At 41.9% G+C, this 26,080-nt stretch overlaps 1 protein-coding gene across 2 annotated transcripts in view; it reads left to right on the top strand.

Annotated features, from left to right (window-relative positions):
* ST8SIA4 (ST8 alpha-N-acetyl-neuraminide alpha-2,8-sialyltransferase 4) overlaps positions 1 to 26,080 on the top strand; it is a 241,380-nt gene that overhangs the window by 50,653 nt on the left and 164,647 nt on the right. For both annotated transcript variants that reach the window (XM_030193419.1, XM_030193418.1), the window contains exon 2: positions 6,168 to 6,299. In XM_030193419.1, coding sequence (XP_030049279.1) covers positions 6,196 to 6,299 — 104 coding nt within the window. In that variant the 5' untranslated portion in view covers positions 6,168 to 6,195. The remainder of the gene's footprint in view (positions 1 to 6,167; positions 6,300 to 26,080) is intronic.

The following is a 26,080-nucleotide window of genomic DNA, read 5'->3' as shown; positions in this document are numbered from 1 at the left end:
CTCCCCACACAGCGCTCACATTCACACCCTGTTGGGCTCAGAGCCAGATATCAGTCATTCGCACTCCACATAGCCACTTCATTTCCTTTGCACTTGCACAGCTTTCTGATCATATATCTCCCTCTGCCTTTTTTCACAGTTAAGTATTTCTCTCATTTGTGCACTTACATCTCCACTGTTCTCTGTTCTAGTTCATAGTACACGTTACTTTTAACATGTCACACCCTCCTTCTCTGTACTCACATATTGTGTCCACCATTTCATCATCTTTCTTTGCTGCTTCCCCACATTTCAACCTATCCCCCCCTTTTTTGTCTCCACATCTTTATTTACCCATCTACAGCCTTTTTAAAGGTATGTATCATTTAAAGCTTTATTTGGTTCACTTTCTTCAACTCCATCAACTGGTATTTACCAAGTACAGGTCAGCATCATTTGTTTACTCACCCATCATAACATGTTATATTCCATATGCTTTTGGATATGTTCCTTGGATTGCTTGTGTTTTTATTTGATTCATTCAAAAAACATATATATAATATGTTTTTATTCTTATATGCACATTTTAAGCTGTACGTTTACATAGTCACAAACTATTTATGATTTTATGTATTTATGATTTTATTTATGATTTTATACATTTCCATGGTCCTATATTTATGTATCTTATTTTAACTTGTAGACTCCTGAGGCTGGCAGTGTTCGCCGAAACACTGTGCCATGTCGAGTCTTATCTACTATTAAAGAACATTTTGCCATCTCTCATCTCATTGGATTTTTTTTTTTTGGAAGTGTCCTGTTGAACACGCTACTCCCTTGCCTCTGCATTTCTTCTCGTAGCAGATCCAGTTTCTCCACTTCTGTGGCTTTTTCAGCCATAATGGAACAAAAGAAAACCACCCAGGATAAAAAATACGACGTTTTGAGCGAGACCTGTTTTTATAATAAATAAGGTGCAAAAGGGTCCCTGAATGACCAGATGACCACTCGAAGGAGTTAGGGATGACCTCCCCTTACTCCCCCAGTGGTCACTATCCCTTTCCCACCCACAAAGATGTTATACTCGGGTTCATTAGAAAAGCATGCAGGCCTCTGGAGTAGTCTAGCTCTGGATGCAGTGCACTGCAAAAAGGTGGATCCAGGCCCATACGTCCCCCTACCTGTTACACTTGTGGAGGAAACTGTGAATCCTCCAAAACTCACCAGACACCCACTTATGAAAATAATGTCTTTGAATAAATTCAGATGTTACTAAGTCACAACGTATTTCTCTTAACAGTTAAAAAGCATCATATCTTGATCCAGAGTTATTTAAAAACTCATTAATCTGGCCCATTTTCCCTCCTCCTTTTCCTCATGTGCTGAAGTACTTCAATCTCCTTATACTGTACCCACATGTAAGTGTCCCTTCACCCATAAGGGCTTAGTGGTGTACAGTTGGGGGTACTGGGTTTTTTGTGGGGGGAGGGGCTCAGCAGACCAAGATATGGGATCAATGGTGAGATGTGTACCTGGTATCATTTATTTGAAGTCCACTGCAGTGCCCCCTAGGGTGCCCCACTTCTCTCCTGGGATGTCTTTGTGGCCGGTCTACTAAGAATACTGTCTCCTCCTACATCCCAGCGATTTGATTTTGTGCGTTTTTCACTTGAACATTTTTTTTTCAAAAATGGACCAAAAATATAAAAATGCACAGAGCACAAAAACCTTTAGAAAATAACCATTAAAAAAAAGATGTTTTTCTGTTTTGAAAATGGCTATATTTCCCACTTGAATTTTGATGTTGTTAGCAAAACATCCAAAGTTGGATTTAGACGTCATATTGAAAATGCCCCTCCATGTGACAACACTAGGAAATTACAGTTGCCTACTGGTCAACAGTATTGTTTAGTTGAATCACACAAAAAGTCATTTACTTTACGTGGGCCATTTCAATGGAATGCTTTGCCACTTGATATGAGAATGGTGGCCTCTATTCTTGCTTTTAGGAAGTGAGTGGAAACTTTTATATTTTCACAGGCCTTTGGTATGTAGATGCTTGAAGTGCAACTGTGATGTATCATGATGGCAGTGATATTGGTGTATTGCTTTGAGCTGTGATGGAAAGTCTACTTTTTGTTTTTTATGTATTTTGTACTGTATGTTTTTTTTTTATTGTACCAATTTGTTCCTTGCCTTGAGCTGTGATTAAGTGTGAGTTATAAATTTTTAAAAAATAAATACAAAAATAAAACGTGTGCACGTATGTGCATAAATGCCAATATTCTGGATATGTGCAATTGTGTAACATGGTGCTTAAATGCAGTGGCGTGTAGTTTGAAGGTGGGTGTTTACATGGGTAGAGTTTGGGAAGGGCTTATAGTTGCAAATATAAGTTTGTAGCATAGGAGCCAGCTCTGTGGTTACCAGTGAATACTGAGCCCCTCCTCTCCCCCCAAATATTAAACAAGCTTCTTCATTGGGTTCAGGAACGAGTAACCTGTATTGTGTTGGTCGCCCCCATTTAGTTTGAAATGTTGGCACCTATGAGTTACAGTATTCTATAATTTATGGAAAACCCAAAAGCGTCCACAGAAAAATCCAAAGAAAACAGTCCACAGGAGTGGAAGAAAACAAAGCATCAGGATGATGTTAAGCCAAAGTAAATTTATTCTTCATCCAGCAAACACGAGTCCCAGCCGAGTGAAAACACAGGCTGTGTTTCGGCTCTACAACCTTCGTCAGGAGTACACTGCTGAGTCTTCTGAGATCATGTAGTCTTCACTAGAAGAGTATATGTAATACTAAAAACCTTGTGACTGTCCGTCAAGTTTATTGCGTTCAAACCGCCAGCATTCCCGCCAACAGAAAAAGGGAATGCTGGCGGTTTGAACACAGTGTACTCCTGATGAAGGCTGTAGAGCCAAAACACGTCCTGTGTTGGAGTTCACTCAGCTGGGACTTGTGTTTGCTGGATGAAGAATAAATTTGCTATAGCTTAACATCATCCTGATGCTTTGTTTTCTTTCACTCCTGTGACTGTTGTCTATAATTTATGCACACTTTTTTTTAGCAATCTAGATGTGTAAGTTTTCATGTTTAAAAAATATATGCAAGCATTTGCCTTGCTTACTCTAGTATTCTGTAGAGGAAACTAGGTGCTTACTTTTCCAATAGAATGGCCTCCAAATAGGAACCACCTTGTCCTCTTTAAAAGCCATTCTGTAACATAGGCTCACATATTTATGCATGTATTACATATCTAAATGTTTAGAATACTAGTATTTATGTGCACACATATGTGTGTAAACTCTAGTATGGGTTCTAAATGCTATTTTGTAAATACTTAGAACTTAGAGGGCCTTTTTACTAAAGCTTAGTGTGCGCTAAGTGCAACATGGCCCATAGGTATAAAACTAGACACACCGCAGTCGGTGGGGTGGGCAAGATAAATATATCGCTCATCAGCAATGGAAGGAAGATGATATGTTTTGATTAGGGCTGAGTTGTTGGTACACTAAACCTTTAACTTTGAGAACTCTATTTTTCTACTGTCCAACTTCAACTCCTACCGATATTAGGCTTTAAATTTTTTGCTCTGGATCTAAAGTACTGGTAAATATAACTTTGGATCCAGCACAAAGATATATCTAATATAATAATTCGCACCTCCAACATTCTGAAGCTGACTCAGTGGCAGCGTGGCAGTGAAGCCGTGTAGTGTTCCTGGGGTTCGTAATCGCCCCACCCTCGAGAGAACTCTGTATAGTTGCCAGCCCCCGCGTCTCCCTCCTTCTCTCTCTCTGCCCTCCAAGCACGACCTCTCCTTCGGCAGCCTCTCGCCTTCCTAAGTGCTGGCTGTATTTTAAAAATTCTTACCTTGGGGTGCGGCGTCCACAGTGAAAGCAAGCGGCGCTTCACACTACCTTCGCATGTGTCTCAGCTCTGCCTCTGGTCCCGCTGAGCTGAGACACATGGAAGTCAGAGGAGGGGGGTGTGGACCTCGGAGGGAGGAAGGAGCATCCTGCAAGTCGAAGGGGAGGGGGGGGTCGTCCTGGAACTTGAAGGGGAGGGGGGAGGGAGGCGCGGGGGTGTGGAACTCAAACGAGAATGAGGGGCATGGAACTCGGAGGGAAGGGAGGGGTCCTGGAACTAGAAGGGGAGGGAGGGGATCCTGGTACTCAAAGGGGAGGGGGGTCGTGGAACTCAAAGGGGAGGGGGAGTGAAGAGTGGGCCTGGAACTCAGAGGGCACACAGAGAGAGGTAGGGAGGGGGGCCCTGGATATAGGTGTATGGAGGAGAGGCCAGGGGAGAATGCAGAGTTGATGCACATGTAGGGGGGGAGGGCAAGGGACAGAGGAGAATTGCTGCACCACGATGGATGGAGGGGGCAGGGGAGAGATGCTGCACATGGATGGATGAAGGGGGCAGGGCACAGAGGATGTTTGCTGCATATGGATGAATGCAGGGGAGAGAGTATAATTGCATATGGGACACACACTACACTCTCTCTCTCACTCACTCACTTACTCTCTCACACAGACAGACAGACACATTCTGTCTCTCAATCACACTCTCTCTCGCTCTCTTTCTCTCTCTGACATACACTCTTTCTCCCTCACACTACTCACTGTCTGACACATACTCATTCACTCTTTCACACATACTCACTCACTCTCTCTGACACATACTCTCTCCTAACAGTTCCCTTAAAAACATAATTGCCATTAGAGGACAACCTTGCTAGCGCCCGTTTCATTTCTTTCAGAAACGGGCTTTAATGGTAAATTACCATGTCTATGTGCCAGTAAAGCGCTGTGTATTCTTTGTAGCAGGCTGTAAATTGTAGCAACAAATAGATGTTCATCTCTCAAAAACAGCAGATTTACTATTAATATGTCAGTTTTTGTTTTCTGAGTTTTTTTGAATTAACTTTTGTAAAATTGGCCATGAATGCATATGCTATAAATGGATTTTTAATGCTACTTAGTACGTACTTCCAATGTATTTTGAGAGTATAAAGATATCAAGTGTCTTTCAAAAGTGTTAGGCAACAGCATTTAGCACCTTACTAAAATGGATTGTAAACTGCTCCATATGAATTTTAAACGGCGTAAGTCATGAACATTTTTTTCTGAGAGATATTACAGAAAACAATTTGCACATGATACAGCATCATTTTTGATTCCATCACATGCCTGGAGATGCTGTTTTGATAGAGGAAGTCTTTCAACAGCCATACTGTACTTTTTAGATCACAGGTGGTATGTTGTAATGATTTGGACTTCAAGTTGAAATGGATAATCAGCCAGAAGTCTATAGCACTATCATTATTGTTTTGTACTACTAGAACTTATGAATCACCACTTAAAGATTAAAAAAAAATAGCTGAAATGACAGCTAGAATCTTATTCAGTTATGATATCACTGAAAGTGAGGAGGGTACTCGTAGAGAACTTATCTGACATTGAGGATTGTTCTTTTAGAACCAGAGATGGTCACAATTATGGGCCTTCTTGTTGCATCCTTATACACCGATGCATAAAGGTTCTTTTTAATTTTAGTGCAATTTAAGCGCATGTAATATGAGGTTTTATCTTAGTTCCAGACATCCCAAGGGAAAAAGCTTTGCCCATTGTACAAAAGAATACTATTACTCCATGCTTAAAAGGCCCTTTTTGATGCAGATTTTGTCTCAGAAACCTGAATCTGGGCTCAATTTGTTTGCCAGCCAGTCAGCCAGCTGTTCCTCACAACATATACATATTCATTGTGAAGTTTAAAATGATGTTCATACTACTTTTTAAATTACATCCATTAGCATAACTACACAGCCATCTGTGATATGATCACATGATCCTAAAGCTCACATATGTCATGACTAAGACTATGCCTACAGAGAACATATAGTTATTGACTCGGTCCTCAAGGGGGCACCCAGTCGGTTTTGGGATACCCGCAATGAACTTAGAGGACATAGAATTATATTGAAATCTGTCCTGTGCATATGATTGTGATTATCCTGAAAGTGCAGCCAGCTAGGTGTGTTCTGAAGAGCGGATTAAAGGTTTATTTTTTTTAAGTGTGTCTTTTAATAATGTTTTATAATACAATAATGTTCCAATTGTCAGTCTGTTACTGTAACATGTTAAGAAACTTATCCCTTGATGATCTTTTCTGTGTTTTAGAGAGACTGAACTGAGTTTGAGTAGACTGATGGTGAACAGCTCTTATAAAATCCTTCATAAGGGAGGAACTTCAGTTTTTCAGCACACTGTGGAAGGCTGGAAGATCAACACATCATTAGTACTAGAGATTAGGTAAGCACTATATCAGTACTAACCATTTATGTATAGCGTATTTTAGCCACTTAGGAGTCTATTTGCTAAGCTGTGCTAGGGTTTTGCACTTAATGCAATTAACAGCTAAACCTAAAGTATGTTAAGTATAAAACCTCTGTTTACTCCTGGGGGTGTTCTGAGTACTTGCGGAAGGCAGCTGTGCAGTTAACATATAGCAATGGTTGCCACTGTGTGTTAATGGCACCACAGATAATGCAGAATACAATTAGCTATGCCTGTGGAGTTAGTTGTCCATATTATCTGCTGCATTAGTAGTTAATATGTGGTAATGACATCTGTATTAACTGCAAGGTGCAGTGCTTGCCTTCAATATGAATTTCTGTGGTAGTCATATAACATGTGAGTGCATGCAATTAAAGTAAATGTGTTTTTTACTACTACTACTACTTATCATTTCTATAGCGCTACTAGACGTACACAGCGCTGTACACTTGAACATGAAGAGACAGTCCCTGCTCGACAGAGCTTACAATCTAATTCTTTGTTTTGTTTCCTTGGAGTTTAATGCCTTTGACTTTTCATAGCTAAAAATATTTCATATGGTGGCATTCTGTAGAACCTCTTACTTTTAAAGCTTTAAAAATTTCTTTACAAAAAAAAAAGGAACAGCTGTACAGCTCTCAGCTGCTGACTTTACAAATGCTGCCTTGCTTGTAATGTAGCATCAGTTTTGTCTTCCTGTTTTCTTTGATGCTGTAATAACTCATGCAAGAGGGAGCAGGGAGAGGATGTGGTAACAGTTCAAGCTGTACAAGTCCTTAATAGTGAGGGACAGTTGTAGGAATCACATAGGGCCCTTCATCTGTGTACTAGTTCTGTTCAATTAAATCTTTGTAGATTTTATTTTGCCATCATCTTCTTTGAGACCTTACTCTGTGTGACTTAGTTTCCTTCACTGGCCATAGACTGTGGAATAGAGACCTGCATGGGAATTGGTATTGTGGGAATCTGAACCCGCAAGATTTTCGCAAGGATGGAAGAAGTTGCTGTGGGATTCCTGTGGGAGTGTAGCCAAAATCTATGGTGACTCCAGAATTAGGCTTGAAATGTACAGAAAGAAGCAGTTGGAGCACCATAATGAGGCTTGGAATGCCCAGAGAGGCAGCCAGAATACGAGACTGAGGTTCGGAATACTCGTTGATTGAATAGTGAATAACATCCAAAAAACCATGGGCGGCTGTTGGGTTTGGGAGGAAACAGGGCTGTGAGCAAGTTAATAGCATTGTCTTCTGCAGGTACAGATGGGGATAGAGGAGATTAATTGTGGGGATGGGTAGTGATGGAATGGATCTTAGTGGGTATGAGTTAGACTCCATTGGGGATGGGTGAAATTTCCATCCCTGTGCAACTCTCTACTGTGGAAAGGCATCCAAAATTAAGTTCTTCAGTAAAGGTCTCCTGCCAGAAGGAGATGCTTCTGTGCCATCCAGGCAGGGAAAAATTGCCATCACCTTGACAAAGATCCCAACCTTTACCATTTATACCAGTGAGAGGCATGAATTGGTTTTTCTGTGCTATGAAGCTGTAGTTAAACTACAGGACTGGTCTCATTTTTTGTACAGTTTTCATTAACACCAAGAGATGCTTAAAACTCATGGAGTGTGTTGCAGTAAATTTTAACAGAGAAAAATCATGGAGTGTGTTGAAGTAAATTTTAACAGAGAAAAAAATGGGAACAATGTATTTTTGTTTAAAATAAATTTATTGTATATATATATATATTATAAACACAAAAAGGTATAGCAATCAGAAGAGAAAATGTACTGTGGCTGGCTAGATATCTAGATCACAAAGTATGTTCAAGTCTTTTTTTATTAAGCATAAACAAAGCAAGTTACAACCATTGAAACTGCATCAGTCAAATTTATAACAACAACAATAATCCTCATACCTCTCCCCTCCCTCCCTCCCTGAAAAAAAAATCAAGAACCCGGGTGCATCCCGTTCCCTCTATCATTGAAAATTTTTAAAACTTTTATATATTCAACAAGTGTCCACTTGCAGCTGGTGTCAAAGCCATCCAGAATGGTGCCCACCTAGTTTGGAATTTCAGGCCTTTAGTTGATGAAATGTTTTCAACTCCCAATCTTTCCAATCTCATCAGAGACAGCATTTGAGTGCTCCATTGATACAGGGAAGGACCTCTAGCAGAAAGCCACTCCAGTAAAATAACCTTTTTTGCGATAATTGTAGCACAAACCACAAACTCTCGATATCCTCGAGGCACTGGGGAACTCAAACTTGGGTGTCCAAATAGTAACTTTGAATCTAAGTGCCAGCTCGCCTTCCATATGATAGACACTACTACTACTACTACTATTATAAATCACTTTTATAGCGCTACCAGTCATATGCAGCGCTTTACAATTGAACATAAAGAAGAAAGACAGTCCCAGCTCAAAAGAGCTTTCAATCTAAATCAGGACAAACAGACAGGACCAAAAAGGATAAGGGAAGGACAGACAGAAGGACACAGAAGGATAAGACAAAAGTTACAAGTCAGGAGTCGAAAGCAGCATCAAACAGGTAGGCCTTTAGCCCGGATTTGAAGGCTGCGAGGGATGGAGCTAGACGTAATGGCTCAGGAAGCCTATTCCAGGCATAAGGTGTGGCGAGATAGAAGGAGCGGAGTCTGGAGTTAGCAATGGAGGAGAAGGGTGCAATTAGGAAAGATTTGCCCAGTGAATGGAGTTTTAGGGAAGGAGTGTATGGAGAGATGAGGATGGAGAGGTAGTGAGGGGCTGCAGAGTGAATGCACTTATAGGTCAGCAAGAGGAGCTTGAATTGTATACGGAAACGAATAGGGAGCCAGTGAAGTGATTTCAGGAGAGGGGTGATATGGGCATAACGACTTTGGTGAAATATTAGTCGTGTGGCAGAGTTTTGAACAGATTGAAGAGGAGAGAGATGGCTGAGTGGAAGACCTGTGAGAAGCAAGTTGCAGTAGTCTAAGCGAGAGGTGATGAGAGTGTGGATGAGGGTTCTGATAGCATGTTCAGAAAGAAAAGGGCGAATTCTGGCGATGTAATAAAGGAAGAAACGACAGGTTTTAGCAATCTGTTGAATATGGTCTGAGAAGGAGAGGGAGGAGTCGAAGATGACCCCAAGGTTGCAAGCAGACGAGACAGGAAGAATGAGCATGTTGTCGACAGAAATAGAGAATGGGGGAAGGGGAGAGGTTGGTTTAGGAGGGAAGATAAAGAGTTCAGTTTTGGACATATTGAGTTTCAGGTGGCGGTGAAACATCCTGTCTAAGCAAGTGCTTCCAAAAACTCTTGACCTTTGGACAAGACCAGAACATATGTCCCAAGATAGCCCCTTCATCGCCACAATTTGGACAAGCTCCATCTGGTGAGAATCCCATATGAAAGGCCCTTCGAGGAGGGATATACAATCGCAAGGCAAATTTATATTGTAACTCCCAATGAGATGAAGACCACAGGACCCCCTCAGTGCTAATATATGCACTTTATATAATTCTATAGGCACATTTGTTCCCAAATCTACATTCCATAACTTAGTGAGATTTGTGAAGTTAAGCTCAGGCGCAGTGTCCCGAATATGTCTATGGTAAAAAGATAGCGATATCTTTTGTTGCGCTGCGAGTGAATAAGCTGTGGATATTTTCTCTTGTACATCCTTCATAAGATTTTCCCAGGATAAACCATTTATATAATGCTTCAGTTGATAATAATGAAAAATGACTTTCGCAGGCAGCGAAGAAGAGAAGGGCTATCTGCCCCTCTTCTGTGAGATCGAGAAACAAGTAAATTAGCCCTCTTCTCTGCTAGTCTTTAAATACTGAGTACAGGTTTCCAGGTGGAAAGGCTGGATTGCCACAAATAGCCAAAAAGGAATGATTTTTGCTGAGAAATGATGATGGTGAAAGATCCATTGCCAAACCACCTTTGCAGATGGTATAATTAGAGATGAAAGGAGCACTGGGGGCACCGGCCCTCCTGCAGAATGAATTAAACTACTAAAATGAGTATTTCCAGTTAATGTTAATTCTATTGAAGTAGTTGAAAATTCTTGCGTGGATCGAAACCAGTCAATAATATGTCTCATTCCACCAGCAATGGTGATATGCTGCAAACTTAGTAGGCCCAGGTCCCCGTACTCCACTGGAATTTGCAAAACTGAGAGAGGCACCCTTGGTCTCCTCTCTCGCCAAAGGAACCACTGCAGGCAATGATCTAATTTACTCTCATCCCGTTTTTTGAGGTATAGAGGTAATACCTGGAAAGTATATAACCAGCGTGGGATGATTAGCTTTTTATACAAAGCTATGCGGCCTATTAGTGACAATGGGTAAGGTAACCACGCTTGCAATGTATTACAAATAATTGTTAACAATTTTGTAACATTAATACCATACAGTTGTGACAGATCACTAGATACATACACCCCCAGATACTTAAGAGAGCTCCCCACCCAAGACAATGGAAATGTGCCCCACCAAGTAGAGCACCCCCCACCAAACACCGATAAAGCCTGTGACTTTTGGATGTTCAAGGTAAATCCTGAGAAAAACCCAAAGCTCTGAATAATTTACAATAGTTTAGGCAAGGAATCTTCAGGGTTCCCCTTAATCACCAACAAATCATCTGCAAAAGCCAGAGTCTTAACTAACTTGCCACCCAACTCCACTCCTATAACCCCTTTAGCTCCTTTCAAGACACGTAATAGAGACTCCAAAGTTAGAATAAAGAGCATTGGGGAGAGAGGACATCTTTGACGCGTGCACCGGCATATTTGGAAGGGGTAGGCCCTAATCCCGTTGATTATCAATGAAGCCAAGGGATTAGTATATAACGTCCGAATTACTTGAAGAAACCAATCTCGAAAGCCCATGTATCTAAGTACCTCGAATAAATAATCCCAGTTTACTTTATCAAAAGCCTTTTTGGTATCTGGACTAACTGTCAAGGATGGAATCTCATTTTGCTGGCAGTACGCCATCGTTAGCAATAAGCGATGTACTTTGTAGATGATTTGCCAGTTCTTAACAAATCCCACATGCTCCGGGCTAATTAATCAAGGGAGAAGGAGGGCCAACCTATCTGCCAAAATCTTCACTAAGATCTTGATATCTACGTTTAATAAAGATATGGGCCGGTATGAATTGGCTTGATCTGATTGCTTCCCGGGTTTCAGTAATAAAGTTATCAGCGCCTCATTAGCATGTACTGGGAATCTACCCTGCGAAATGACCTGATCAAAATAAGCCATCAGAGGCCCCAATGAGCTGCATGGATAGTAATTTCTAAAACTCCCCCGAAAACCCATCCGGACCCGGTGCCGAGAATAACTTCAACGATTTGAGAACACCATGGAGTTCCTTACCCGAAATAGGGACATTTAAGTCGTCTGTCTCTTGATTTGTTAGTTTGGCGAGTCCAGCCTGGCTAACATATTGCTCCAAACTTTGCTGATCTAATGATGCTTGCGAGGTATATAACAGAAAAATGTTTAGTAAGGATTTCTGCAATCTTTCCACTTTTATTTTGAACCTGGCCCTGTTGGTCTCTTAAAGCTGTAATGATTCACGAGGGTCTCCAAGATTTTACTACTCTCGCTAATAGTGGGCCTGCTCTGTCCCCAAATTTCTGAAACCTGTATTTTTGATATAAAAGCGATCTGGTAGCATGCTCATGTAAAAGTGAATTTAGAGCCACCCGAGCTGCATGATGTTGTTCACGGTTTTCTACAGTGGGATCCCAGATGACTCGTCTCTTAGCCAATTTCAAAGCTGCTTCTAACTTAAGAATAGCTCCTGATATCTTTTTATTTTGAGCAGAGATATACGCAATAACATCTCCCCTAATTACTGCTTTTGCAGCTGATCAAAAGAGGATAGGGTCTTCCAAGTGCTGCTTATTAAATCTAGTATAATCCTTCAATTTTTTTTGAAGATATACATAAGTACATAAGTAATGCCATACTGGGAAAAGACCAAGGGTCCATCGAGCCCACCATCCTGTCCACGACAGCGGCCAATCCAGGCCAAGGGCACCTGGCAAGCTTCCCAAACGTACAAACATTCTATACATGTTATTCCTGGAATTTTGGATTTTTCCAAGTCCGTTTAGTAGCGGTTTATGGACTTGTCCTTTAGGAATCCGTCCAACCACTTTTTAAACTCTGCTAAGCTAACCGCCTTCACCACTTTCTCTGGCAACGAATTCCAGAGTTTAATTACATGTTGGGTGAAGAAAAATTTTCTCCGATTTGTTTTAAATTTACTACACTGTAGTTTCATCGCATGCCCCCTAGTCCTAGTATTTTTGGAAAGCGTGAACAGACGCTTCACATCCACCTGTTCCACTCCACTCATTATTTTATATACCTCTATCATGTCTCCCCTCAGCCATCTCTTCTCCAAGCTGTATAGCCCTAGCCTCCTTAGTCTTTCTTCATAGGGAAGTCGTTCCATCCCCGCTATCATTTTAGTCGCCCTTCGCTGCACCTTTTCCAGTTTTACTATATCTTTCTTGAGATGCGGCGACCAAAATTGAACACAATACTCAAGGTGCGGTCGCACCATGGAGCGATACAACGGCATTATAACATCCTCACACCTGTTTTCCATACCTTTCCTAATAATACCCAACATTCTATTCGCTTTCTTAGCCGCAGCAGCACACTGAGCAGAAGGTTTCAGTGTGTTATCGACGACGACACCCAGATCCCTTTCTTGGTCCGTAACTCCTAACGTGGAACCTTGCATGACGTAGCTATAATTCGGGTTCTTTTTTCCCACATGCATCACCTTGCACTTGCTCACATTAAACATCATCTGCCATTTAGCCGCCCAGTCTCCCAGTCTCGTAAGGTCCTCTTGTAATTTTTCACAATCCTGTCGCGATTTAACGACTTTGAATAACTTTGTGTCATCAGCAAATTTAATTACCTCGCTAGTTACTCCCATCTCTAAATCATTTATAAATATATTAAAAAGCAGCGGTCCTAGCACGGATCCCTGAGGAACCCCACTAACTACTCTTCTCCATTGTGAATACTGCCCATTTAACCCCACTCTCTGTTTCCTATCCTTCAGCCAGTTTTTAATCCACAATAGGACATTTCCTCCTATCCCATGACCCTCCAATTTCCTCTGTAGCCTTTCATGAGGTACCTTGTCAAACGCCTTTTGAAAATCCAGATACACAATATCAACCGACTCCCCTTTGTCCACATGTTTGTTCACTCCTTCAAAAAATTGAAGTAAATTGGTCAGGCAAGATTTCCCCACACAAAAGCCATGCTGACTTGGTCTCAGTAATCCATGTCCTCGGATGTGCTCTGTAATTTTGTTTTTAATAATAGCCTCTACCATTTTCCCCGGCACCGACGTCAGACTCACCAGTCTATAATTTCCCGGATCTCCCCTGGAGCCTTTTTTAAAAATGGGCGTTACATTGGCCACCTTCCAATCTTTCGGTACCACGCTCGATTTTAAGGATAAGTTGCATATCACTAGCAGTAGCTCCGCAAGCTCGTTTTTCAGTTCTATCAGTACTCTAGGATGAATACCATCCGGTCCAGGAGATTTGCTACTCTTCAGTTTGCCGAACTGCCCCATTACGTCCTCCAGGTTTACCGTGAAGTCAGTAAGTTTCTCCAACTCGTCCGCTTGAAATACCATTTCCGACACCGGTATCCGACCCAAATCTTCCTCGGTGAAGATATCTAATAAAATCAGAGTTTTTGTATAAATAGGAAGGAAATTGCCACCCCCTCTTCCCTTGATAGTGATCAGGTGCTTCTAAATCTTTCCAAACCATTGCATGGTCTGATACTTCCTCCGGGTCTATAGTGGCACTCAAGGAAAAGCTGCCCGATCTACTAAAATATAGTCAATTCGTGAAAAGGTGCCATGAGCCCTTGACAAATGGGGTATAGTCCCTCGGGTGGAGGGCCTGCCAAGGATCTACTAAATTGAGGCTACACATAAAAGATGGAAGAGCCCGAGACTTAGGCCCTCCCCGATGAGCCACCTGGGGTGCTGAGCAATCTACCAAGGGTTCTGCAACCAAATTAAAGTCCCCAAAAATCAATAATTTAAGGGACTGGTAAGGAAGACATTTCCATACCAAATCCTGAAAAAAGTTAGCATCATAAACATTTGGGGCATATAAAGCTAATAGCAAGAACTCCCTATTCTGTAACCATAGATGTAATACAACATATTAGCCTTGGGAATCAGCCATAATCAATTCCGCCTTTGAAGCCAGTCCCTTCCTGATCAGATGATGGGATGATTTATTTATTTATTTGTATTAAGTGGTCCTTTCCATGTATACCACATACTTATTTATTCATGTTTAGATTTTATATACATGTATGTATAACATTTTATTATCATTTTATAGCTTATACATTATCTATTTGTTCATGAATATATGAGAAACTATGGTGGTATGTTGTTTTTATATTTTAAATGTGATGTTTTATTTATTATAATTCAATCTGTTTGTTTATTGTAGCCCCTGACGCAGCCCTTGGTGGGCGAAACACGGCCTGTGTCGGGCAATTTGTTTACATGCGGTATCTTCAATAAAATCTTTCTGATGTTATATTGATCTGCTGGCTTCTTTTTCCAACACGCAATATCTGACTTTTGCCTACATAAGGCTGTTAGAATCTTTGCCCTTTTCACTGGAGAGGTTATCCCTCCAACATTCCATGTGACTAACCTTACAGATCTAACCACCCTACGATCTGATCATGCAAATGCAGAACCTGAATCCATAATCAGAGAACCCGAGCGCCCAGCCCCACTCGGAGTCCTGGTCTATTACACTTGGGCCATACCCACCCCAAAAGGCCCACCTGCAAGAAGATATGCTGCATAAATCCAGTGATGGCATATAAGTATAAGAGGAAATGAGCCTGCACCCTTAGCCTACAACAAACCAAAAACACACCCAACTCCCACCCACCAGTCTGGAACCCACCCTCTTCAAACTTCCCCCTCTCCCTCCCCTCACAAATTCCTTAAAAAAACCTCAATGAACCACATATCTATTCCCACAAATTGTAGGAAAAGGAGATGACTATGATGACAGACGCCCCCGCCCACCCAAGCCCAATTTGCCCACCATTCATAACAATTCCCTCAGCCAGATTAGCAACCATATCGCATATATACATATCACTCATACCGAGGGGCATAATTGAATGGGGCCGGCCATCTCTAAAGCCGGCCCCGGAAAACGGCATACCCGACCGTATTATCGAAACAAGATGGCTGACCATCTTTCATTTCGATAATACGGTCGGGGCCGGCCAAATCTCAACATTTGGGCCGGCATTAGAGATCGCCGCCATTGGTTTCCCGTCAATAATGGAAACTAATGGCGGCCATCTCAAACCCAGCCAAATCCAAGCCATTTGGTCGTGGGAGGAGCCAGCATTTATAGTGCACTGGTCCCCCTCACATGTCAGGACACCAACCGGGCTCCCTAGGGGGCACTGCAGTGGACTTCACAAATTGCTCCCAGGTGCATAGCTCCCTTACCTTGGGTGCTGAGCCCCCAAAACCCACTACCCACAACTGTACACCACTACCATAGCCCTTAAAGGGTAAAGGGGGGGCACCTACTTGTGGGTACAGTGGGTTTGTGGTGGGTTTTGGAGGGCTCATATTTACCACCACAAGTGTAACAGGTAAGGGGGGTATGGGCCTGGGTCCGCCTGCCTGAAGTGCACTGCACCCACTAAAAACTGCTCCAGGAACCTGCATACTGCTGTCATGGAGCTGGGTATGACATTTGAGGCTGGCATAGAGGCTGGCAAAAAATGTTAATTTTTTTTTTGGGTGGGAGGGGGTTGGTGACCACAGGGGGAGTAAGGGGAGGTGATCCCCTATTTCCTCCGGTGGTCATCTGGTCAGTTGGGGCACTTTTTTGAGACTTGGTACTAAAAATAAATGGACCAAGTGAAGCCGGCCAAGTGCTCATCAAAGCCGGCCTTCTTTTTTCCATTATCGGCTGAAGCCGGCCATCTCGTAACCACATCCCCGTCCCGCCTTCCGTACCCTGCCGAAATGCCCCCTTTAACTTTAGCCGGCCCTGCAATGGAATTCAGTTGAAGCCGGCCAAAATTGGCTTTCGATTATACCGATTTGGCTGGGTTCAGGAGATGGCCGGCCATCTCCCGATTTGTGTCAGAAGATGGCCAGCCTTCTCCTTCGAAAATAAGCAGGACAATCACCCGCTCCAGTGGGCGAACAACCATTTACCTAAACATCTGAATTCAAACCCTTTGAAACAATGACCCCCCCTTGATTCCCACAGTGATTTACAGGAAAAAGTTATTCATGAGCTCTTTGGAGCCATTTTGCTATATATTTATACTCTTTCACCCAGGGGTGTGCTGGTAAATTTTTAACAGGCTCTTTCTCCGGACGTAGCCAGCTCTGCAGTTGGAAGGGCCAGGGGGAGCAACACTTGCCTCTCTCTCCTCCCTCCCTTTGTGTGGGCACGCTAGGCATACCTTTGCTGGCAGCCAATAAATGGACTGCCACCACTCCCAACGACTTGCTCTGAGCAGCATGCTGGAACTTCTCTCACATGCTTGAGAAGTCCCAGCCTGCTGCCCAGAGCTGGAAACAAGGAGCGGGGAGCAGCAGTAGTCTATTTACTTGGCTGGCAGGACTCAGCATCCCCACCAGCGAAGTAAAAGATAATTCAGCAGGGGGCCCAAGCCCACATTTTGGGAGCCAGTTGTTAAAGTAGCCATGGAGGGCCCTACTTTAACAACCGGCTCCTAAAATTCTTAAAAACTTAACAACTGGCTCTTGCGAGCCTGTGAGAGCCTGCTCCAGCACACCACTGCTTTCACCTTAATAAATAAAAACTTTTGCTTAGAGTCCCAAAAAGACTCCACTTAAGAGACCACTGTCACCAGGCAAACTTTGCTGCAAATTCAGAAGTTCCCTTTTTGCAGCATTAACTCCAGCAGTGTACCACTTTCCATAGTCATCTGCCATTTCTCCAAATCTGGGTGACCAGTTGCCAAAGTCCACTGACTCTTTATTTTGTGTTATTTGGAGGCCTCCCCTGTCTGGTTTAGAACAGCCAAAAGCTTTTTCGCTTCTGCAGGTGTATCAAAAACATGCCAGGCGCCATTATGTAAAATCTTTAGAAGCGCTGGATAGACCAGCATAAATCTCTGTTTTGCATCAAATAGTGATGTGCATATTGGATTGAACAAACGTCACCTTTCCTGTAGTGCAGGGGAATAATCCTGGAAAATCTTCACTGGGTGACTGTCATATAGCAAATTATCTTGTTTTTGCCGTGATCCTCTCATAATTTCAACTTTATGCACATAATTATGCACTTTGGCGATCACAACACGAGGACTCTGCCCCCCTACTTGCTTGCTGCCCATTCTATGTGCTCTCTCTAAACACAATAGGCCTGCATTATTAGAGAGGATGAACTCTGATGCCATCCATCGCTCCAACATCGAAGGGAGGACCTAGTCAGAAACAGACTCCGGGAAGTCGATAATTTGAATATTTGACCTACGAGATCTATTCTTGAGATCATCAATTTGCTGCGATTGAGTCCGCATCAGTTTCTGCAGTGACTCCATCGTCATTGCCTTCTCCGATTCTTTATCCTCAGCCTCTGCCAGTCGCTGCTCCAACTCCCCCGTACGACGAGTAGTGTCTTCTAGCAGAGCCTCCAAACTGGTAAGTTGATCTGATAACTGCAGCAGCTGAAGTTCCATAGCACTTTTGACTGCCTCTGTTAATTGTGTAGTAAACAGCGATTGCCCTGTACTCGGGCTCCGCGCCATCTTGGATTCACTCGAGCCGTGGATTTTCTCCAAGTCTTTCTTACCAGCTTTACTCGGCATCGCCGCTTCTGACTTGGTAACAAAGAGGTCCATACACAATGCGATTGCGAACTCTGTCTGCTATAAGGGGTCACTTTTGCTAGTTTATTCACGGTGGGCGTGGGCGGGAAGGCCGGGGGTGCCTCAGAGGAAAGCAGCAGCGTGTCCACTCTCCTCAGCGCATCACATGATCTCCCTAGATCACAAAGTATAAAATACTAACATGTGGTCTCCCCCCCCCCCACCAAAAAAAAAGGGAAAATAAATCTAATACAAATCTATCAGTAGTCCAGGAGAGGATTAATAAACACAAGATCGTCAGAGTGCCATATATGTTTCAAAAACAATCTCCAATAGTAAACCTACAAAATGAGAGCAAAGACAGGCCATATGGCTTATCTAGTCTGCCCATCCAAACTAGTTAATAAGTTATACAGTCTATTTCACTTGGAGAACCTCTATACTTTATCCCATGCTTTTTTGAATTCAGATACATTCCTCATCTCTATCATCTCTACTGGGAGGCTATTTCATGCATCTACTGCTCTTTTCGTAAAGAAATATTCCTTACCATCCCTCCAGACCGGCCCAGCTGAACTGATGGGTTGTTCTCCCCTTCCAGGAGGTGGAGACTGAGAAAAATGTTTCTTGAGAGACCCAATAGGAGCCCAGCACAGCTCTCTCAAGCCTCAGTATTCTCAGTCTCCAGCAGGTGGTAGATGTGGTAAGCACTTCAGTCTCTTTTCTTGCCTTAATATATAGGACATTTATTGTTCGAGGCAGAGACCCATGTTTTTTTTTCTACTGCCTCCGGAGTGTACACTTGGGTGGCCGAGTCCCTCTTCCATATTCTCACCCCGAGCCTTCTTTGGATGTTCTGTCAATTTTAGTATTTGAAGGCTGGTAGACACCCCTTCGTGGGAAGGGTCCTTTAGCACAATGTGGAACAGTGGTTTAAAAAAAAAAAAAGACCAGCGCAAAGCTTCTTGCTTTCTCTCCCTTTTTAGTACAGAGGCTGTTTCTCTGAGAGTGGTGAGTGCCGAGAGCTTGGCGGGGATGTCCAATAAGCTTCGGCGGTGTGCTGTTTGTCAGCGCTGCAGTGTTTCCGCAGATGATATTTGTAAAATTTATACCGCTTTGGAACTGGAACTTCCGGCGGGTTCATCTGCACTGGTTGAGATATTCAAGCTGCTTACATCTTACACATGGAACTGGCCCCTGTCCTGGGATCACATTTTCTGTCTGCACAGAGGCAGATGCATTTGCACCTGCAGAAAGAAAACAGAAAAAGCCTAAGTCCCTATCTTTTCCTCAGCTGTCCTTATGGATAGAAATTCCATATGTAAAGAGAAACGGATTGTGATATGAGTTTATTATGTCCAACTGGCCAGAATGAACAGACAGATGTAGAAATATTAGCAGAAATCAGGGAGACTAACAAACTGGGCAACACAATAATGATGGGTGATTTCATATTGGCTGGATAAACATACCATCAGAGCATGATAGGGAAATAAAACTCCTAGATGAAATCAAAGACTGCTTTATGTATGCAGCTTGAATTTCTCACGAAAGAACTGAGATGGAGGTAGCAAAGTTGAGAAGCATCCGCAAAAATGAGAAATATATCAATGAAATGATTCATGAAGCATCAAAGATTTCCAGCAGTGGGGAAGAAGAAGCTGTGCTGAAAGAGGACAACTGGACTCAGATCACGAGACCTTGCAGGATTGATACCATGACTCCATCTGCCTTCTAACTGAAGAGATGATATGCAGTCCTGGAAGTGGAGGAGGTGAGAGGATCCCAGAGAGAAAAGGAATTGAAGCTTGAAATCCCCAAAGTTGCTGGATCGTGACCACTAAGAGGCAAAAGGTAGTGGTGGTTGGTGATCCTCTTCAGAGGGATACAGAGGCATCCATCTACAGACCAGACATGATGGCCCCGGAAGCTGTCTGCTAAATGCCAAAATTCTAGGTGTTAGAGAGCTTACCAAGACTCATCAAGCCTAATGACTATTATCCAATGCCACTTATCCATATTGGCACAAATGATACTGCTAGGTATCCCTCTTGAGTATATCAAATGTGACTTCATGGTTCTGGGAGACAGAGTGAAGCAGCCAAGTGCACAGGTGGTGTTCTCTTCAATCCTTTGACATGATTCCATAAATGACTTATAAATAAACTGAGTGCCCTTGGTATGGTCCTAAAATGACTGACTTGGTTAGGAACTGGTTGAGTGGAAGGCGACAGAGGGAAGGCAAGTTGAGCTCATTCTGAGGGAAAGGATGTTACCAATAGTGTGCCACAAGGTTCGGTTCTTGGGTTGGTTCTTCTTTAACATTTTTGTAAGCGATATTTCTGAAAGCCTGTCTGGTAAGGTTTGCCTGTTTTGCGGATGATACCAAAAATCTGCAATATGATAGACACCCCTGGTGGTGTGGGTAACGTGGAGGAAGGACTTAGTGAAGCTAGAGGAATGGTCTGGAATTTGGCAGCTAAGATTTAATCCAAAAAAATGTAGGGTCATGTATTTTGCTGCGAAAACCTGAGGGTACGATGCAGTTTAGGGGGTGAAGAACATGTGCACGAAAGAGGAGCAGGATTTTGGTTTGATTGTATGTAATGATCTTAAGGTGGCTAAACAGGTAGAAATGGTAATGACGAAAGCTAGAAGGATGCTAAGTACATAGGGAGAGGAATGGCCTGTAGGAAAAAGGAGATGGTGATGCCCCTGTATAAGATTCTGGTGAGACCTCATTTAGAATATTGTGTACAATTCTGGAGACTGCACCTTAAAAAAAAAAAGATATAAACAGGATGGAGTCAGTCCAGAGGGCAGCTATTTAAAATGGTTAGTGGTCTTCATTATAAAGCATATGGGGTCAGAATTAAAGATCTTAATATATATACTTTGGAAGAAAGGCATGAGAGGGGAGATGTAATAGAAACATTTAAATACCTACATGACATAAATGCACAGGAGGTGAGTCCCTTTCAATTGGAAGGATGCTCTCTGGAATAAGGGGTTATAGGATGAAGGTGAAAGCAGATAGTTTCAGAAGTATCCTCTGGAAATACTTCTTCATGGATAGGATGGTAAGTTCGTAGAACAACCTCCTAGTGGAAGTGGTGGAGACGAAAACAGTTTCTGAATTCTAGAGAGCTTGGGACAAGTACATAAGATCTCTAAGGGAGTGAAAGGGAGAATGGATGGCAGACTGGATAGGCCATATGGCTTTTATCTGCCTACCCTTTTCTGTTTTTCTATGTAAGGTGTATTTTGTGTCTTGTAAATTTTTATTCGATTCAAAGCCCTCGGTAATGTGTAATACTACCCCTCTACCCATTTGGTCCACCATAACACTGCAATATAATTTGTACCCTGATACGAGTGTATTATTGATTATCTTCCTTCCAGTAGGTCTCTTATATCTAACTCTCCAGTCTTATTGTTAGGCTTCTGGCATTAGTATACAGGCTCTTCAAACAATGTGTTTTATGCCTAATTGCAACTTGCTCAGCAGTTGACAGTGATAATTTGTAATTTTTAAAATCTGTCTGCTCTTTATATGAAGAAACCTGGTGTACTATGGCTTTTATTACAACCTCTCTTTCCTGTTTTGATGATACCTTGTTTTCAACCTTTCACTTTGGAGTGACTGTAAGCTTTCCCCTAGTTTCTAGTTTAAAAGCTGCTCAATGTCATATTGTAAGTCCTTTTTTTTATTGAATGAAATGTTGATGCCAGCAACCTGGTTGCACGCTGTTTAAGGAGGAGCCCATCTTTTCAGGACAAGCTCCCCCTTCTCCAGAATGTTGCCCAGTTTCTAACAATTCTAAAAACCCTCCTCCCTGCACCATTGTCACATCTATACATTGAGACTCTGGAGCTCTACCTGTATCTTGAGTCCTGCATGTAGAATGAGGAGCACTTCTGAAAATGCTACCCTGGAGTTTATGAGTTTCAGCTTTCTTAACGAAAAGCCTAAATTTTGGCTTCCAGAAATTCTTTTCCACATTTTCCTGTGTCAATGCTACCCAAATGTACCAAGACAGCAGCAGACTGCTCCTCAGCACTGTCTAAAACCTTATCTCAGTGATAAGTGAGGTCTGCCACCTTCACACCAGGCAAGCAAGTGACCAAGCGGTCCTCACGAGGCACATCCTTGGTGTGAGAGGATTTTGCATCCCCTTGGAGGACAGATTCTAGATACAGGATCACTTCCTGCCTCTTCATGGTGGTGATCTCCCTTTAAGTGACTTTTCCTGTCCGTGGAAGCACAGAGATGGTCAGACTGGAGATGAGACTTCTCTACTATGCATCAAAAATAAACAGAAACTGAGTTCTCAGTCATTATCCAAAACACAAAATAGAACCCCAAATGTAAATGAACCAATCAAGCATGTAATATTCTTCAAAATATTTTTCAAAATAAAATCTTTAACCAAAAGAAAATGTTAAGAAAAGGAGGAAGAGCTCAATCCGGAACTACAGTGTACTCACAAACCTTCACGAACCACCTCACAGGCATAAAAACCTCCTTGAAGCAACAGTAGCAAAAAACACATTCTAACAATAGATTTCAGTGCTATAAAACATGAGATAGATTTTCTTCCACTGCCTCCCCCACCTCAAGCAAATCTATCTAGTGAATATTTATTGCGGATATCCTGAAAACCTGACTGGCTGGGGTGCCTCCAGGATCAGGTTTGGGAACCACTGGCTTAAACTAAATCAGTTAGAGTCAATCAAAACCATATGGTTGAAGGTATGCATAACAGCCAAATGGATGTTTAAAGGGTGGTAAATCTTCAGTAAAAGTGCTGCCATTCGAGTCTTGTATTAAGGCCAACTGGTTCTTCTGATCGCAATTGATAGATCCATTCTTGCTTATATCTCAATAATAACAATTTACAATCATCACCTTGATCCAAAGCGGGAATATAGTCTACTACACAGCATCTCAAATCAACAAAAAGATGTCCACTATCGAAGCAATGCTGAACAATTGGTTCTTCAATACAAGTGCACTTAATGCAACTTTTATGTTCGCCCATACGTGTCTTAAATTGCCTTGACGTCTACCCTACATAGAAAGATGACCACATTGCAAAATCAGTTCTACAAGCCGTATTATATTTTAGCTTCAACTTTTTCTGAGTTTCTGTATGTTCAAATACCTCAAACAGTTCTAATGTTACTTCACAGATTTTAAAACTCCTACATTTCTTATGGCTACCTTTGCTCAACTGTTGTAATAGACACATTAGGAGGGCAAAGAATTTCCTTCAGATTAAAACCCCTTTTGTAGGCTACTCTTAAAGATTTATTCTGAAAAGATTTCTCTAGAGTCAAGTCACTCTAATGTTTTTTTTTTTCAAAATCTTCTTAACTTTTTCAAATTCTGGAATAAATTTCAACACACAGGCTTAAAATCACATGTATCTGAACAGATTCTGCGGTATCTTAAAAACTGAGAGAACGGAATACTTTTTTTTTTTTCCCAAATCAGGTGGATGACAGCTTGTGAACTTCAAAAAATATTCCTGTCCATTGGGTTTTGAAAAACCATGGTACAAAAACTATCATTTAAAAAAACAAAACAAAACTGAACATCAAGAAATTAAATCTTACAATTAGCAGTCATCACAGATTTGATGGAAGGATGTCTGCCATTCAACCAGTTATGAAAATCAACAAATTGTTCTTTGGATCCGGCCCACAGGACAAAAACATTATCAATAAAATATACTCACAGTTTTAAAGCATGTTCAAATGGGTTCACTTTCACCCATTTATCTTCAAAATCATTCATAAAGATATTGGCAACTGAGGGGTCCATTGTGGCTCCCGTGACCACATCAGACACTTGCTGAAAAATCTGCTCCTGTTATTGGAAAAAAATTCTTCATTGCAATGGCCGCAATTTCAATTAGAAAAGTGGAAGGAATCTCCCTATCATTAGGATGAGTATCTAAGACCTGTTGAATAATGTCCAAAATCTTATTCTGAGATCTTATTTTGAAGAATATTACATGCTTGATTTGGTTCATTTAAATTTGGGGTTCTGCGTCTTTACTATGGCCCTCTAGGCCTCCTCTATAAACCTTAGTGTCAGCATCAGCTCTTCAAAGCCTGCTGCACTAGCCTCCAGAGATTGAACCCGTTCTCTTGGTGCTAGGAGCTCTTTGTCCCAAGTTTACACGTATGACCTTTCATGAACTGGAAGATAATCAAACGTAACACTCGGTGAAAAAGACTGGGTAGCCCCCATCTTCATGCTGGACTGCTGCCTGCATCTCGTCCTGAGCATATATGGTGTAAACAGCGTATTTATGAATCTGTAAAGGCTTATAAATATTATTATCGTCACTACTCCTCCTAAGTCAAGCTTGCTACATGGTCATATTTTTCTAAGCAGCTGCTAATTCTAATAACCCTTCAAAGCCTTTGTCCTCTTTGGTTCCTCATCATCTTACTAATAAAGCTTCTCATCAAAAGATGAGGCAACCCTTGTAGGGTTGCTTTGGGTCCCCAAGGGCTGAGGCTGCTCCATGAGTTATGATATGCAGCGGTAGTAGAAAGCACTTAGTTTGGACGTTATTGGTCACAGAAAGGGTGTGTTAGTCTTGCAGCCTGCTCATCGGGGGTTGCTGTCCATAGATGGCTGGTACTAATGTCAGACTAATGTTGGGGCTGTCAGCCAGTCAGTCAGCCAGTCATTGGGAGGTCTGGTCTAGTAAGGTGGAAGCATTTGGAAAGGTGGCTATTGATTAGGCCTTGTCTTCCTCCTTGGGATCTCAAATCTTTGATATATCCCACATATCAAGATTGGTCTAGTAGTATAAAGAAGGTGAAACTTGATTTTACCTGCTAATTTCTGTTCCGTAATTCCTGCTAGACCAAATTAAGACCACCCAGGAAGATGAAGGCTGCATGTTCTGCCTTTTTTCTTCTTCTCATTGATAGCATCAGTTCAGGTACTAGGTATTATAACTGATAGTAATTCAACATTTGAACCACATGCAGTGAAAACCTGCTTCTGGATGCTTCAGCAATTTTGATCTGTCTACCCATTTCTTGTTGCTTGTTTCCAAAAAAATATTGTTGTATGCTATAGTGGCCTCAAGACTAGATATATATAGTCTATGCTGGACTTCCTCAGTATGTAATAAAATGACTGCAATCACTGAATCTTATAGCTTATATGAAAATCTATAGGAAGACAGTGAAGGTTCATTAAAAGAGGAACAACATGGTCACACTAGATTTCATAGGAAATTACTCTAACATCACTGTAAAACTCTTTTAATGAACCTTCACTGTTTTCCTATAGATTTTCATATACGCTATAAGATTCTCAATTTAACCCATAAAGTATTCCACTCTGGTGCCCCCTCCCTATTTGGCATCTCTTATTACTTATCACACACCCAGCCAAGATCATTAGAAGCACTTTACGATGGCCTGCTTCACCACCTCCCCCCACCCCCCCAGTGCACTTTGCACATCTAGATTCCACATGCCAACGCACCTTCTCCTCCCTTTCCCCAATGCTTTGGAATGCTATGCCCTTGAATTTATGCACTGAAGATTCTTATATAAGATTTAATTCAGCTTTGAAGATGTATCTTTTTGAGCAGGCTTTCTCAGTTTATATATTGTATACTCTTTATGTCTGGCCTCTTTGGCATTGGGCGGAGAGGTCTAGGAGTAGGTGGTGTAGGTTCCCTTCTTATCTTGCCTTTTCTCCAAATGGCATTCCTTTTTCTCTGATTTTAATATATTTTTGTAACTAATTTGTAAACCACTCTGCTGTTTTGAAGAAAGGGTGGTATATTAAGGCCAATAAACCATAACTCCTTATTCTTTCAGTAGAT

This window comes from Microcaecilia unicolor, chromosome 2 (genome assembly GCF_901765095.1).
Source record: "Microcaecilia unicolor chromosome 2, aMicUni1.1, whole genome shotgun sequence".
Lineage (NCBI taxonomy): Eukaryota > Metazoa > Chordata > Amphibia > Gymnophiona > Siphonopidae > Microcaecilia > Microcaecilia unicolor.
Note: the sequence above shows the minus strand (reverse complement) of the source record. Positions and strands in the feature narration are given on the sequence as shown.